Source organism: Salmo salar, chromosome ssa09 (assembly GCF_905237065.1).
Source record: "Salmo salar chromosome ssa09, Ssal_v3.1, whole genome shotgun sequence".
Lineage (NCBI taxonomy): Eukaryota > Metazoa > Chordata > Actinopteri > Salmoniformes > Salmonidae > Salmo > Salmo salar.
Window position 1 is genome coordinate 46,158,052 of NC_059450.1, and position 17,295 is coordinate 46,175,346.

Consider the following 17,295-nt stretch of genomic DNA (forward strand, 5'->3'; position numbering starts at 1 on the left):
TACATGGATTTATTAGACTTTTTAAAATGTAGATGCTCCAAAGGTCTTCATCTGTGGCTTGTAGGCTGTGTGGAAGCCAGGAGATGCTACATGTGTTTGTTAATTAACGGGCAATTACCGTGAAACCGAAAGTTATTTGCATGACAGTCACCGGCTGACGAAATTTGTGACCGTCACAGCTCTAGTAGTACTCACTTTAGCTGTGGTCTGTCTGTTTGTGCGTGTGTGCGGTTCAGTCCCTGTTTGAGCTGTTGTTGTCTGACGGCTGTGGTTGTTGTTGACCTGTCATCTGTTGTTGTTGACGAACTCGTTGATGTTGTTTGACGGTTGTATCTGACCTTTTCTCTACTCACCATGAAGCAGCAGAAAACGGGAATGATGCATCTCCAGGAAGACCGTGCTCGAGCCCTGTCCCACCTAACTATCCTGCTAGGTTCCATAGCTACCCTATCTACGCTACAGAGGAGACGGACAGGGATAAGGACAGGGGGGACCCAGGTCAGTCACAGAGACAGTAGTGAGATGGTAGTGTGTGAGATATTAGTGTAGTGTGATATCGCTGTTTGAAATAGTAGTGAGATTTCTCCGTCTCATGTGTGCCCATTCCTGTCAGCAACACGTAGAAGTGGTGAAGAGTGCGGTGTTAGACTGACATGGTTCTGAATTTCACTGTTTCAAATAGGAAAAGTAATCGCTCATCTGAAGACACTTGTTTCAGGTGCGTTGAGACATTTTCAGTTATGACTTGAAAGAAAAAGCCTGTGCAAAAAACAAAAAACAAAGCTGAGCTCATGCCTTTTTCAAGCTACTTTTTTCCAAATCATCATCAGTCGCATCATGCGACTAATGATGAGCGGTTTAATTTCAACTTTACTGGTTGAAATGTGTGTGTTGGCCTGACTCATTCCAGTTTGCATCAGAAGCTCAGAGACATTGAAGGCAATTCCTCAAAGCTGTCATACTTTGGCTGTGTCTCAAATGGTAACCTATTCCCTAAAATATAGTGCTCTCCTTTCACCAGATCCCTATGATAGGGGTATACAGTTGGGGTGTAACGATACACGTATTCGAAATTCTTAACTGGCACATTTCAAACTGTCCTTTTGTGAGGCGCAACCGGGAGCTAGTTCTGTACGATGGCGAGTGGTAGGGTCGATGAAACAGAATTGAAGGATCCTTCGTCATCATTTTACACATACTGTTCGGGAACATTTCAACGGCGATTGACAGAGTTGTGGATAAAACGTTAACAGGATGTCGCAACTGCTCAACGAGAATAGCCTATGCAATGGCGTGTGTAGCTTGTTGTCATCAAAGCGGCACAACAGTCATAGAGCCTCTGTTTGCGTGTCAAAGCGAGTTAGGAGATTAAAAGTTAAAGGAGAAGGATATGCTACAACGACCAAGAGTCAACAGCCAGGCTGCTACTTAATAATCTGAATGGAGGTGTTGTTGATTGTAACTGTACGACAGGGAGGAAGCGTATGCAGCCTCAATTAGCCTGGCTAGCTGACTAGCTAATTTAGCTAGCTATCTTAGCCTGGACTAGCTTCTCTTGGTTTGACAGAGTCAAGACAGGTACTACGTAATCATATTGGATGATGAGTAACACAGCTATGACAAGCAAGAAGTTTGTCTACTAGCGTGAGTCGGCAAGGTTGGTTGTGGTCTCTGTCTATCCCTCCCATCCCAAGTACACGCACCGCAAGGCCCCTTCCCCGGCTGCTCGAACGGCACCTCTCTCTCTCGCTTTTATCAGCTCTGGTTAATGAAGTAGCTTACAAATGGACTTTTTCTGCTGCTTTGCCTCATTCGTATTGGACTGGGCTGGATCCGACCAGGTCTGTACGGGAACTGGTCTAGTTGTCCTTCGGGTCCATTCAGAACAGGTCTCTATATTTAAAAAAGTTAATTTATGCATATCTATTTCGGTACCGGAGACCTCTACTCGAGAGGTCCAACATAGCAGTTCCTGTCACAACATTGTGAATGCTGTCACTGAAGCTGAACTTGGGCCACATAAGGTGTTTTTTAGTTTAGCAGGTTTTTTTTTGCCAAATAACCAAAAATGATCTACTGTAACTGTTGGCATTTAATTTTCTCGTGTACCGTAACCCAACCGTAAATGTACCGTAACCCAAATCCACAATACGTACCGAACCGTAACTGTACCGTAACCCAAATCCACAATACGTACCAAACCGTAACTGTACCGTAACCCAAATCCACAATACGTACCGAACCGTAACTGTACCGTAACCCAACCGTAAATGTACCGTAACCCAAAACCACAATACGTACCGAACCGTAACTGTACCGTAACCCAAATCCACAATACGTACCGAACCGTAACTGTACCGTAACCCAAAACCACAATACGTACCGAACCGTAACTGTACCGTAACCCAAATCCACAATACATACCGAACCGTAACTGTACCGTAACCCAAATCCACAATACGTACCGAACCGTAACTGTACCGTAACCCAAATCCACAATACGTACCGAACCGTAACTGTACTGTAACCCAAAACCACAATACGTACCGAACCGTAACTGTACCGTAACCCAAATCCACAATACGTACCGAACCGTAACTGTACCGTAACCCAAATCCACAATACGTACCGAACCGTAACTGTACCGTAACCCAAATCCACAATACGTACCGAACCGTAACTGTACTGTAACCCAAATCCACAATACATACTGTACCGTAACCCAACCGTAACTGTACCGTAACCCAAATCCACAATACGTACCAAACCGTGGGTTTGGTGAACTGTTACACCTCTACTATATAGGGAATAGGAAACAATTTTAGATACGGCTTTGACTCAACATCTAGACAATACAGCAGAGTTTTGCTCTTTTTCTGTCAGGTGTCTTCATAGTAGTCATTATACAAGTATGTAACCCACCTTACTGGTTTTCTCACTCTGCACAGTAGCTCAATATACTCCTGTTTGTTTGTCTGTCTGTGTATCAGCAATGCAACAGAAGTGATGATTAGCTTCATGGCAGGTTTCTGTCGCCCTTGACAGTGTCACAGCAAGGAGCATGTTGCCCTGAGACATGTTGAATCCTGTAGTGTCTGGTTTGATTCTCGTCAACATCCCAACTGGCACCTGATTCCCTAATATAGTGAGGAGTGCACTACATCCCTATATAGTGAGGAGTGCACTACATCCCTATATAGTGAGGAGTGCACTATATGGGGAATAGGTTGCCATTTGGGATGCAGACGTAATCTCGTCCACCAATCCGTTCTCTCTCTCGCTGTCTCTCGCTCTCGCATTTAGCCTGTGGGCGGGTTTAGGGTAGAACCCGTGTCTCAGGCCGAGTGACGAGAGGAGTGTTTTTATAATACTGTGAACCACCTATTGGTGCTCTGACTGCGTGTGTGTGTGTGTGTGTGTGTGTGTGTGTGTGTGTGTGTGTGTGTGTGTGTGTGTGTGTGTGTGTGTGTGTGTGTGTGTGTGTGTGTGTGTGTGTGTGTGTGTGTGTGTGTGTCACCATTTACTGCTAACTTTACTACCATCATATCGTATGATGAATCAACATCTACAGCTTGATTCGTTCACAATGTCATCATCATCATCATCAGAACTAATGCCCTGTTCAAAATACTGGTAAAAAAAATAATACATCCTTCCTTGAAATACTGTTATCACTGACTTTACATGACTGGGTTGGGGAAAGCTCTGTCATGGAAGGAAGGAAGGAAGCATTAGAAAAGGGTCTGTGTTTATAAATGGCACCCTATTCCTTAACCCCCCCCTGAGGTTGATGTCCGTTCCCCTGCGGAAATCAAATTAGCGTCATCAAAACAATCCCCATACAGATCTGTCAGTTTTTAAGCTAGAGATGTCTGTTTTGTTTTGCATTTGGATGCGTATCAATCCACCTATGTGGTGAAAGGTGACAGAGCTAGAGCCAGGCCTCAAAATACTTATCTGAAGGTCCCCCGGTAACAGTTGAAAAAAGTATATATGGAGACTGTTTAGTGCCAAACTAAGGGGTTAAATACATGTAAAAAAAAAAAAAATACCTGATCGTTCAGATCAAGAACAGACACTTCAGAACAAACTTCCTTTAGATTTTTTGGGTGGAGGACTATCTGTTACATTTAATTTTTTATTTAACCTTTATTTAACTAGGCAAGTCAGTTAAGAAAAAAAAATCTTATTTACAATGACGGCCTACCCGGGGGAACAGTGGGTTAACTGCCTTGTTCAGAAACAGAACGACAGATTTTTTTACCTTGTCAGCTCGGGGATTTGATCTAGCAACCTTTTGGTGGTTACTGGCCCAACGGTCTAACCACTAGGCTACCTGCTGCCCAACTACATGTAGTACCCCCCTCTAACCACAAGGCTACCTGGCGCCCAACTACATGTAGTGAATCTGTTATTCACTGCGTTTGTATGGGCTAATAGCACTAAGGCCGAATTTTTTTTATTTTTATGTTTTGTATATTTTTTGGGGATACTTCAAGGGGTCTTAAAATTAAAAAAATTGGCAAAATTATCCTTGGTATGGCCTTCTTAAAACAATTCCATATACAGTTGAAGTCGGACGTTTACATACACTTAGGTTGGAGTCATTAAAACTCGTTTTTCAACCACTCCACAAATTTCTTGTTAACAAACTATAGTTTTGGCAAGTCGGTTAGGACATCTACTTTGTGCATGACACAAGTCATTTTTCCAACAATTGTTTACAGATTATTTCACTTATAATTCACTGTATCACAATTCCAGTGGATCAGAAGTTTATATACGCTAAGTTGACTGTGCCTTTAAACAGCTTGGAAAATTCCAGAAAATGATGTCATGGCTTTAGAAGCTTCTGATAGACTAATTGACATCATTTGAGTCAATTGGAGGTGTACCTGTGGATGTATTTCAAGGCCTACCTTCAAACTCAGTGCCTTTTTGCTTGACATTATGGGAAAATCAAAAGAAATCAGCCAAGACCTCAGAAAAAAAATGGTAGACCTTCACAAGTCTGGTTCATCCTTGGGAGCAATTTCCAAATGCCTGAAGGTACCACGTTAATCTGTACAAACAATAGTACGCAAGTATAAACACCATGGGACCACGCAGCCATCATACCGCTCAGGAAGGAAACGCGTTCTGTCTCCTTGAGATGAACGTACTTTGGTGCGAAAAGTGCAAATCAATCCCAGAACAACAGCAAAGGACCTTGTGAAGATGCTGGAGGAAACGGGTACAAAATTATCTATATCCACAGTAAAACGAGTCCTATATCAACATAACCTGAAAGGCCGCTCAGCAAGGAAGAAGCCACTGCTCCAAAACCGCCATAAAAAGCCAGACTACGGTTTGCAACTGCACATGGGGACAAAGATCGGGGATGGCAGCATCATGTTGTGGGGGTGCTTTGCTGCAGGAGTGACTGGTGCACTTCACAAAATAGATAACATCATGAGGGAGGGAAATTATGTGGATATATTGAAGCAACATTTCAAGACATCAGTCAGGAAGTTAAAGCTTGGTCGCAAATGGGTCTTCCAAATGGACAATGACCCCAAGCATACTTCCAAAGTTGTGGCAAAATGGCTTAAGGACAACAAAGTCAAGGTAGTGGCCATCACAAAGCCCTGACCTCAATCCTATAGAAAATGTGTGAGCAGAACTGAAAAATGTGTGCGAGCAAGGAGGCCTTTAAACCTGACTCAGTTACACCAGCTCTGTCAGGAGGAATGGGCCAAAATTCACCCAACTTATTGTGGGAAGCTTGTGAAAGGCTACCCAAAAGGTTTCACCCAAGTTAAACAATTTAAAGGCAATGCTACCAAATACTAATTGAGTGTATGTAAACTTCTGACCCATTGGGAATGTGATGAAAGAAATAAAAGCTGAAATAAATCATTCTCTCTACTATTATTCTGACATTTCACATTCTTAAAATGAAGTCGTGATCCTAATTGACTTAAGACAGGGAATTTTTTACTAGGATTAAATGTCAAGAATTGTGAAACTGAGTTTAAATGTATTTGGCTGAGCTACTGCTTCCGATTTCAACTGTAGCTTAGTGGAACACCCCTCCCCCAGCGTAGACAGGGCTTAGATTCTTATGGGTTTTAAATAGTGCACTACTTTGCACCAATGCCCTATGGGCCCTGGTCATAAGTAGTGCACTATATAGGGAATAGGGTGAGGTAACTTCACTCTACTCCTATGCATGAGGATATGGTTTGTTGTGATGGTTGGCGTGTTGTGTTCTGGCTCCCCTTACTGACTGGAGTGTGTAATGTCTCAATGCCACTTCATCCAGACTTCTCTACTCCACAGTTGATAAAGTGAAGTTTGAACCTCCGCTGAGGAAGGAAACGGAGGCTCACACTGAAATGGTGAATATATTTTAAATTATGTATTTGCAGTACTGTTAATCAGCAATCTTTCTCTTATTTGAATTCATGTATAATCTAGTGTGAAGTATGTTGGTTGGAAAGTGATTGTAAATATCCCCAAGAAAAAGGGTTGCATCCCAAATCGCACCCTATTTCCTATATAGTACACCACTTTTGATTAGGGCAGCGTTTCCCAAACTCGGTCCCCGGGACTCCAAGGGTGTGCACGTTTATTTTTAATTTTTTTGTCCTAACACTACACGGCTGATTCAAATTATCAAAGCTTGATGAATCAGCCGTGTAGTGCTAGGTGACTCAGCCGTGTAGTGCTAGGTGACTCAGCCGTGAAGTGCTAGGTGACTCAGCCGTGTAGTGCTAGGTGACTCAGCCGTGTAGTGCTAGGTGACTCAGCCGTGTAGTGCTAGGTGAATCGGCCGTGGTAGTGCTAGGTGAATCGGCCGTGTAGTGCTAGGTGAATCGGCCGTGTAGTGCTAGGTGACTCGGCCGTGTAGTGCTAGGTGACTCGGCCGTGTAGTGCTAGGTGACTCGGCCGTGTAGTGCTAGGTGACTCGGCCGTGTAGTGCTAGGTGACTCGGCCGTGTAGTGCTAGGTGACTCGGCCGTGTAGTGCTAGGTGACTCGGCCGTGTAGTGCTAGGTGAATCGGCCGTGTAGTGCTAGGTGAATCGGCCGTGTAGTGCCCGGGCAAAAAACAGAACGGTATACGCCCTTGGAGTCCCCAGGACTAGGGCATATGTGAGGTTGCCATTTCAGACACTGCCTGCAGTTGAAATACCTTTTTTTTCTATATCCCAAATGACACCCTATTCGCTGTATAGTGCACTACTTTTCACCAGAGCACTGCAGTAGTGCACTATATAGGTAATAGTGTCATTTGAGAGACAGGCCTTGGTGGTAGTAACTAACATTTCTTGTTTGTTATTGCTGTGGTCTCTCCAGGACGTGACTAAACAGAGTGACTTCCCCTCTCCCTGGAGCCCTTTGGCAGAGGGAGGCATCTCTACCAGGTAAGAACCGTGGTAACCGTCGTCACGGGAACGACACCGTTCCGTTCCAGGCTTCTGTTTTAGCTGGTTGTCTGGGCTGTCTCCTGTCTTGTCTTTTTATATGGTCCAGTGGGATTCTGGGACAACTGAAATACCTCGGCTACACCGTGGTTAATAAACAAAAGTTAAAAGGTCTCTCTGCACTCAAAAATATGTTGCATAAGAGTATACTTCATTTTTTTTCGAAGCCAGCTTTATATGTCAGGACCCATTTTAAATGTTTTCTTATCTAGACTCACTGACTGGTTTTACGCACCAGTCGAACTTTTTGGGGGAGAGCGCAATGGTACTCTATTGATTACACCAGGGTTACACAGGGTACAATGTCAATAGTAACTCCTTTTTCAGGCATATTTCTGCTGCCTAAGCATTTTTTCGGGCCACCTTGGTCCAATGTACTTTAAAAAAAGAAGTTTTTATCAGTTTCAATTTAAACAACTTAAAACATATATAAATTACACTATACAGTGCTTTTGGAAAGTATTCAGGCCCTTTGACTTTTTTGACATTTTATTACATTACAGCCTTATTTGAAAATGGATTAAATCGTTTTTTTTCCCTCATCAATCTACACACAATACCCTATAAAGATTAAGCAAAAAACTGAAATATCAAATTTACATAAGTATTCAGACCCTTTACTCAGTACTTTGTTAAAACACCTTTGGCAACGATTACAGCCGCGAGTCTTCTTGGGTATGACGCAACAAGCTTGGCACACCTGTATTTGGGGAGTTTCTCACATTCTTCTCTGCAGATCCCCTCAAGCTCTGTCAGGTTGGATTTTCAGGTCTCTCCAGAAATGTTCGATCAGGTTCAAGTCCGGGCTCTGGCTGGGCCACCCAAGGGCATTCAGAGACTTGTCTCGAAGCCACTCCTGCGTTGTCTTGGCTGTGTGCTTAGGGTCGTTGTCCCAGTCTGAGGTCCTGAGCGCTCTGGAGCAGGTTTTCATCAAGAATCTCTCTGTACTTTGCTCCGTTTATCTTTCCCTCGATCCTGACTAGTCTTGCAATGCCAAGTGTCGGCTGTTGTGGTGTAAAGCTCGCCGCCATTGGACGCTGGAGCAGTGGAAACGCGTCCTCTGGAGTGATGAATCACGGTTCACCATCTGGCAGTCCGATGGACGAATCTGGGTTTGGCGGATACCAGGAGAACGCTACCTGTCCTAATGCATAGTACCAACTGTAAAGTTTGGTGGAGGAGGAATAATCGTCTGGGGCTGTTTTTCATGGTTCAGGCTTGGTCCCTTAATTCCAGTGAAGGGAAATTTGAATGCTACAGCATAGAATGACATTCTAGAAAATTCTGTGCTTTAAACTGCAACATTTTCTCTCTGGTCCATGGCTAAATGTGTAGAATTGCATACATTTGCTTAAACATTCAAACTGATAGGGGGTCTCTATAATTGTTCTCTAAAATTCAGCTGCACTGACTGGCCAACCACCTAAGCCCCTGTTTTTGTGTGTTTATTGTCTTTTATACGGGTTGTCGAATTGTTTTTTTTCCTTCACTTTGTCAATACAATCAATGAGAAGAACAAGACACATTTTGAACGATCCCCCCCGTAGCATGGGTCGGCAACAGCCAGTGATTCTTTGTGGTTGGTTATGGTGAATTTGCATTGTAAATTATTATGTAGCCCTGTCCTGCGGCTAAATCTAGTTACCTAACTCTGACATATAGCTTCCTAACTTTGTGGAGTTTTGTTGTTTTAAATTGTTTTGCTCACTTCCCCTTGTTTTGAGACTAGCCTGTTCCATTCACCTCACTGTGTGGAGGTGCCACCCCTGTTCTGTTCTCAAAGCATAACCCATCATGCTTACCTAGCTACCTCTCCCTCCCTCCCCTGTAGTCTGGTTGGTTGATCAGGTAGTATCTAGGTCTTGACTGTGTCCTTTTTCTTTATTTTTGTTTATTTTTCTGTCTTTCCTTCTGCCTCCTTTCTGTTGCTCGCTTCTTCTTCTGTCTTTCCAAAGGAGCCTTCTGAAAAGTGTTGAGGATGAGTTGTTTCAACGGTAACACTTAACACCCTGTGGTAAAACCATTCCCATGACTAACTCTACCCCTCCGCTAACTGTTGTGTGGCAGCCCGGCCTGATGGGTAGAGGCAGCTGCTGTGGTCTGGCTGTGTGCGGTGCAGTGATGTGTGCCACCCTGCCGTGCTCCGTTCATACCCATCCTCATACCCTGCCATGTGGGCTGTGTTATAGCTGTTGACCCTGCCAGCCTCAGAGGAGGTGATGGATGTGTGCTCCTAATTGAGGTGCAGACAGACAAACAGTGGGGAAAATCAGAAGGACAGACGGAAGGACAGACATAGGAGGCTGTGAATTTAACTGCTATTCATGCTGTAAGCCTTTAAGACAGACACAAACAGGAAGTGGTGTTAATAGCCAGGATTTAACAAGCTCAGACAGGGCTCTTAAATTAGTTGTAACCTCCAGCACCATTTCACCATGGCGACCGACAGCTACATTGTAAATAACTTTAACATAAACCGGTGAACCCTGTAGGGTTTTGTTTGAAATAGACTTGTTTCCCATGTACTAGAGTTTAGTTCAATATTTACTGAGAATTGTATGTATACATCTTGCTTGAGAACCAGTCGTTTGCTGTTGCATATTCCCATGCTCTGCTTTGTGCCTTTTCCTGTATTACTATTGATTTACCAAACAAACAAATTAGCTAATCAATGTGTGTTTTTTCCCGCCACAGGCTACTGCATTTGTGGTACATTTTCAGATGAATCATTGACACCTGCCCTTTACCCCTGAATCATACAGTCCAGACTCCTGTTCTCTCTGACCAACGCCCTTTACCCCTGAATCATACAGTCCAGACTCCTGTTCTCTCTGACCAACGCCCTTTACCCCTGAATCATACAGTCCAGACTCCTGTTCTCTCTGACCAACGCCCTTTACCCCTGAATCATACAGTCCAGACTCCTGTTCTCTCTGACCAACGCCCTTTACCCCTGAATCATACAGTCCAGACTCCTGTTCTCTCTGACCAACGCCCTTTACCCCTGAATCATACAGTCCAGACTCCTGTTCTCTCTGACCAACGCCCTTTACCCCTGAATCATACAGTCCAGACTCCTGTTCTCTCTGACCAACGCCCTTTACCCCTGAATCATACAGTCCAGACTCCTGTTCTATCTGACCAACGCCCTTTACCCCTGAATCATACAGTCCCCAGACTCCTGTTCTCTCTGACCAACGCCCTTTACCCCTGAATCATACAGTCCAGACTCCTGTTCTCTCTGACCAACGCCCTTTACCCCTGAATCATACAGTCCAGACTCCTGTTCTCTCTGACCAACGCCCTTTACCCCTGAATCATACAGTCCAGACTCCTGTTCTCTCTGACCAACGCCCTTTACCCCTGAATCATACAGTCCAGACTCCTGTTCTCTCTGACCAACGCCCTTTACCCCTGAATCATACAGTCCAGACTCCTGTTCTCTCTGACCAACGCCCTTTACCCCTGAATCATACAGTCCAGACTCCTGTTCTCTCTGACCAACGCCCTTTACCCCTGAATCATACAGTCCAGACTCCTGTTCTCTCTGACCAACGCCCTTTACCCCTGAATCATACAGTCCAGACTCCTGTTCTCTCTGACCAACGCCCTTTACCCCTGAATCATACAGTCCAGACTCCTGTTCTCTCTGACCAACGCCCTTTACCCCTGAATCATACAGTCCAGACTCCTGTTCTCTCTGACCAACGCCCTTTACCCCTGAATCATACAGTCCAGACTCCTGTTCTCTCTGACCAACGCCCTTTACCCCTGAATCATACAGTCCAGACTCCTGTTCTCTCTGACCAACGCCCTTTACCCCTGAATCATACAGTCCAGACTCCTGTTCTCTCTGACCAACGCCCTTTACCCCTGAATCATACAGTCCAGACTCCTGTTCTCTCTGACCAACGCCCTTTACCCCTGAATCATACAGTCCAGACTCCTGTTCTCTCTGACCAACGCCCTTTACCCCTGAATCATACAGTCCAGACTCCTGTTCTATCTGACCAACGCCCTTTACCCCTGAATCATACAGTCCCCAGACTCCTGTTCTCTCTGACCAACGCCCTTTACCCCTGAATCATACAGTCCAGACTCCTGTTCTCTCTGACCAACGCCCTTTACCCCTGAATCATACAGTCCAGACTCCTGTTCTCTCTGACCAACGCCCTTTACCCCTGAATCATACAGTCCAGACTCCTGTTCTCTCTGACCAACGCCCTTTACCCCTGAATCATACAGTCCAGACTCCTGTTCTCTCTGACCAACGCCCTTTACCCCTGAATCATACAGTCCAGACTCCTGTTCTCTCTGACCAACGCCCTTTACCCCTGAATCATACAGTCCAGACTCCTGTTCTCTCTGACCAACGCCCTTTACCCCTGAATCATACAGTCCAGACTCCTGTTCTCTCTGACCAACGCCCTTTACCCCTGAATCATACAGTCCAGACTCCTGTTCTCTCTGACCAACGCCCTTTACCCCTGAATCATACAGTCCAGACTCCTGTTCTCTCTGACCAACGCCCTTTACCCCTGAATCATACAGTCCAGACTCCTGTTCTCTCTGACCAACGCCCTTTACCCCGGGATCATAGAGTCCATTCTCCTTTCGCTCTGATTCCTGCCCATTACCCTGGAATCATATAGTCCTGACCCCTGTTAGTGAGCATTTATCCTTTGCCAAGATAATCCATCCACCTGACAGGTGTGGCATATCAAGAAGCTGATTAAACAGCATGATCATTACAAAGGTGCACCTTGTGCTGGGGACAATAAAAGGCCACTTTAAACTGTGCAGTTTTGTCACACAACACAATGCAACAGATGTCTCAAGTTTTGAGGGAGCGTGCAATTGGCATGCTGACTGCAGGAATGTCCACCAGAGCTGTTGCCAGAGAATTGAATGTTCATTTCTCTACCATAAGCCGCCTCCAGTACATCTAATCTACCTCACAACTGCAGACCACGTGTTTGGCGTTCTGTGGGCGAGCGGTTTCCTGATGTCAACGTTGTGAACAGAGTGCCCCATGGTGGTAGTGGGGTTATGGTATGGGCTGGCATAAGCTACGGACAAGGAACACAATTGCATTTTATCGATGGAAATGTATTTGAATGCACAAAAATACCGTGACGAGATCCTGAGGCCGACTGTGAGGGCCTTTTTTTTTTTTTTTTTCTCAAGGTATCTGTGACCAATAGATGCATATCTGTATTCCCAGTCATGTGAAATCCATAGATTTTAAATTAATTAAGCTCTAATGTACTGATTTCTTCATAGGAACTTTAACTCAGTAAAATTTATGACATTTTTTGCATGTTGCATTTCTATTTTTGTTCAGTTCAGTTGACCCCGACCCTGATGGTAACATTACGTCCCCCACTTCAACCCGGCCCTTAACACTCTGTACCTGTCCTCTCTGATCCCTCTCTTCTCTTTGATCTGTCTATTCTCTCTCTTCCCCCAGGGGACATATGGCCCATCTGGAGGATGCCTTTGAAGACGTGGAGCTGTAAGTGCTGCACACACGCGCGCGCACACACACACAGACGCACAAATATCCCCTGCCAGCTGCCTGACTGTTTGTTCTCTTCCCATTCTAGGTCGACCCTCAAGCAAGGAATCCCACCTCCTCTACCTCCAAAGGTAAAGCCCAATGTACCACCAGAGTTAAAGCCCAATGTACCTCCGGAGCCCAATGTACCTCTTCTACTTTGAGGTATAGCCTAATTCACTGAATATGCTTGGGTTTTCTGCATCAGTGTTTCCACTGCAGTCATTTAGCGGTGGCGCTGCGCCACGGCAAAATCATTGCCGCCACGGCCCAAAAATATGTAACGTGAAAAAAAATCATGTTTTTGCCGAAGCGCACTTAGAAGATGCTTACTTTTCCTCTGCAAACAAAAACGAGTAATGAATAGAACAATCTGACAATCACATAGTAGAATAGTTTATCTATTTACCTAGTCGGCTTGTTGTTCTGTGTGAGATAGATATTCCTCTCGAGGCGCATTGCCATTGAGAGTGAAACATAAATTGTGACAAGCAGTCAATACACAACAATTCTTGCAATCGCGGGGAAAACAGCAAAATGGCCTTTGTTAAAAAGAGGAGGATCCCAGCTTTCCATTCGTACTTGATTTATTTCTCTACTCCTGGGTAAGCTGGGCTAACACACCACCCTACCTCAAAATTATTTTTGGGGAGTGACTTAAAAAAAATGGGATCAGACAAATTATATTTTGGGGTTGCGCAAGAGTAGTGGCAACCAGGGAAAATATTGTGACATGAAGTGGTTTCTGTGAGAAGTACAGGAAGTATTACCAGGTTACCCCAGGTTACCCTAACAGGAAGGTACATTATATTCACTGTGTTTATGCAAGTTTTTTTGTGACATCAAATTCATCAATATGATGCGAACTAGTTTAAAGATCAAATTTGAGATCAAATCAAATGTATTTATATAGCCCTTCTTACATCAGCTGATATCTCAAAGTGCTGTACAGAAACCCAGCCTAAAACCCCAAACCGCAAGCAATGCAGGTGTAGAAGCACAGTGGCTAGGAAAAACTCCCTAGAAAGGCCAAAACCTAGGAAGAAACCTAGAGGAGAACCAGGCTATGTGGGGTGGCCAGTTCTCTTCTGGCTGTGCCGGGTGGAGATTATAACAGCACATGGCCTAGATGTTCAAATGTTCATAAATGACCAGCATTGTCAAATAATAATAATCATAGTAGTTGTCGAGGGTGCAACAAGTCAGTAACACAAGAGTAAGTGTCAGTTGGCTTTTTCATAGCCGATCTTTGAGAGTATCTCTACCGCTCCTGCTGTCTCTAGAGAGTTGAAAACAGCAGGTCTGGGACAGGTAGCACGTCCGGTGAATAGGTCAGGGTTCCAGCAGGTCTGGGACAACAGGTCTGGGACAGGTAGCACGTCCGGTGAACAGGTCAGGGTTCCATAGCTGCAGGCAGAACAGTTGGAACTGGAGCAGCAGCACGGCCAGGTGAACTGGGGACAGCAAGGAGTCATCAAGCCAGGTAGTCCTGAGGCATGGTCCTAGGGCTCAGGTCCTCCGAGAGAGAGAAAGAAAGAAAGAGAACGAGAGAATTAGAGAGAGCATATTTCAATTCACACAGGACACCGGAAAAGACAAGAGAAAAACTCCAGATGTGACAGACTGACCCTAGCCCCCCGACACATAAACTACTGCAGCATAAATACTGGAGGCTGAGACAGGAGGGGTCAGGAGACACTTTGGCCCCATCCGATGAAACCCCCGGACAGGGCCAAACAGGTAGGATATAACCTCACCCACTTTGCCAAAGCACAGCCTCCACACCACTGGAGGGAAATCTCCAACCACCAACATACCATCCCGGGACAAGGCCGAGTATAGCCCACAAAGATCTCTGCCACGGCACAGCCCAAGGGGGGGCACCAACCCAGACAGGAAGACCACGTCAGTGACTCAACCCACTCAAGTGACGCACCCCTCCCAGGGACGGCATGGAAGAACACCATTAAGCCAGTGACTCAGCCCCCGTAATAGGCGTAGAGGCAGAGAATCCCAGTGGAAAGAGGGGAAACCGGCCAGGCAGAGACAGCAAGGGCGGTTCGTTGCTCCAGCCTTTCCGTTCACCTTCACACCCCTGGGCCAGACTACACTTAATCATAGGACCTACTGAAGAGATGTGTCTTCAGTAAAGACTTAAAGGTTGAGACTGAGTCTGCGTCTCTCACATGGGTAGGCAGACTATTCCATAAAAATGGAGCTCTATAGGAGAAAGCCCTGCCTCCAGCTGTTTGCTTAGAAATTCTAGGAACAATTAGGAGGCCCGCGTCTTGTGACCGTAGCGTACGTGTAGGTAGATCTGGCTAATGATTAGCCCAATAGGGTAAATGGCCTATTGGGCTCCCGAGTGGCGCAGCGTTCTAAGGCACTGCATCTCAGTGCTAGAGGCGTCACTACAGACACACACTGGTTCTATTCCAGGCAGTGTCACAAAGAGCCGTGATTGGGAGTCCCATAGGGCGGCGCACAATTGGCCCAGCGTCGTCCCGGGTTTGGCCGGTGTAGGCCGTCATTGTAAATAAGAATTTGTTCTTAACTGACTTGCCTAGTTAAATAAAGGTTAAATAAATAAAATGCTGACAGGCAACCCCATATTTCAGCCTGTTTATTTATAGCCACTGTGCTGCATCATTTGGGCTACAGGTGATAATGCTTATTGCTAATAGCATGCCTAATATATTTTTGTATTATTTATTTAAAAAAAAGGTTAACTAGTCAAGTCAATAATAATAATATGGACCATGCATAGGCTAAATGGATGGTCCAATATGTTAAAATAATTTGTACAAAACATTTTATCAATATGTTATTGGGCTCATTTCTGGAGGTGTAAATTATATTTTAGATGGCGTCAGCATCATTTTATTTTAATTATTTTTGGAGTAGAATGTCCTCTAAAGTCACTAGAACTGAGCTTCTCAGTCCTCTTACATACATATGATCCAAGTGGGACCCTGGACCACTAAAACAAGGGTGTTTGCCCCCACTGCTACACATTTCTCCAGAGGAAACACTGGCTGTGGTCCAAACACTTAAAAGACACACCCTCATCTACTTACCCTCGCCTTATGCCCTCGGGGGAATCCCCGTCGCCATCTTGGAGGGTGGTCCAAATGATTAGCCAATCAAGGGAAGTTTGTAATGTAAGCCCCTCAGCCCTCGTTGTTAGTCGAGTTTGTGAGTGTATAATTATGTTCACTCCGGGGCCTGAAACTCCCCATAATTCAATTCACCACAATTGTACATCCGCTAAGTCTGGCAAAACTTAAAAACAACATCAATGGAGAAGTTAACATACAAGTGTAAGTAAAAACAAATGCAAATAAGTTAGAAATTGTGCTACTATTTTGGAAGTTGTAGAAATAAAACATTTTTCTTCAGAAGTTCTAGCTAGGCAGGCTAACTTTAGTTAGCTAATTAATTTGCTAGCTATCATACAGTAGGCAGGCTAACGTTAGTTAGCTAATTAATTGCTAGCTATCATACAGTAGGCGTATATTAATATTTATGTATGTAATATAAGTAGACATGCAATTATAATTGACTGTAGCACATATAAAGCACCCACAAGCCACCAGTGGCTGAAAACAGAATCATCGCGGGATGAACGAGTGACAAATTTCCAGGCCAAGGGCAGTCCATTTTTAAAAATCATTCCTTCCTCCACTCGTCCCCTTGCCCTGCAAGTGTACACTCGTCAGACGTCATGACACGTCATCAGAAGTGTCCACTTCATTTGAAGGCTGAGGGGATAGGGTGTGTCTTTTTAAGTGTTTGAACTGCAGCCACTGTTCTGCATATACCTGACAAACAGGCGTGTACATAACCCCTTGTTTTCCTTCTCCTCTCTCTCCCTCCTCTCCTCTGTTCTCTTCTTCATCTCTTCCTCTCCTCTCTTCCTCTGCCTCTCCTCCTCCTCTCCTTCCCTCTTCCTCTCCTCTGTTTTCTTCTTCCTCTCCTTCTCCTCCTCTCACTCTTAGCCTCATCTGAGCAGTTTGTCAGATGAGCCAGATTTGAGTGATGAGAGGTGTTTGACAGTGAGGAGATTTCCAGGCTCAGAGGACAGCCCACGTCCAGGCCTGTTCCCCCGGAGACTGAGCACCCCAGAGCAGGGCAATAAGGTATGTGTTTATGTTTTTCTATTACAATGTTTGAATATTCACGATGTTCTGTGTGTTTTTAAATGACATTGTGAAGCTTAAAATGCTAAAGGAATTTCCCAAGTTTGAGGTAATAAAGGTATTTTAATTGTAA

General features: G+C 44.8%; 1 protein-coding gene across 11 annotated transcripts in view; it reads left to right on the plus strand.

Annotated features, from left to right (window-relative positions):
- The window catches only part of LOC106611444 (mitogen-activated protein kinase kinase kinase kinase 5), a 142,094-nt gene that overhangs the window by 89,121 nt on the left and 35,678 nt on the right, over positions 1-17,295 (plus strand). For 7 of the 11 annotated variants that reach the window (XR_006771010.1, XM_045723721.1, XM_045723723.1 and 4 more), the window contains 7 exons: positions 361-498; positions 683-718; positions 6,322-6,380; positions 7,339-7,406; positions 12,937-12,981; positions 13,073-13,115; positions 17,022-17,162. Coding sequence is in view for 10 of the 11 variants with exons in the window: in XM_045723721.1 (XP_045579677.1) it covers positions 361-498; positions 683-718; positions 6,322-6,380; positions 7,339-7,406; positions 12,937-12,981; positions 13,073-13,115; positions 17,022-17,162 (530 nt within the window). In the remaining variant the exon portion in view is untranslated. The remainder of the gene's footprint in view (positions 1-360; positions 499-682; positions 719-6,321; positions 6,381-7,338; positions 7,407-12,936; positions 12,982-13,072; positions 13,116-17,021; positions 17,163-17,295) is intronic. The other 4 variants (XM_045723728.1, XM_045723729.1, XM_045723725.1 and 1 more) reach the window with 3 other exon arrangements.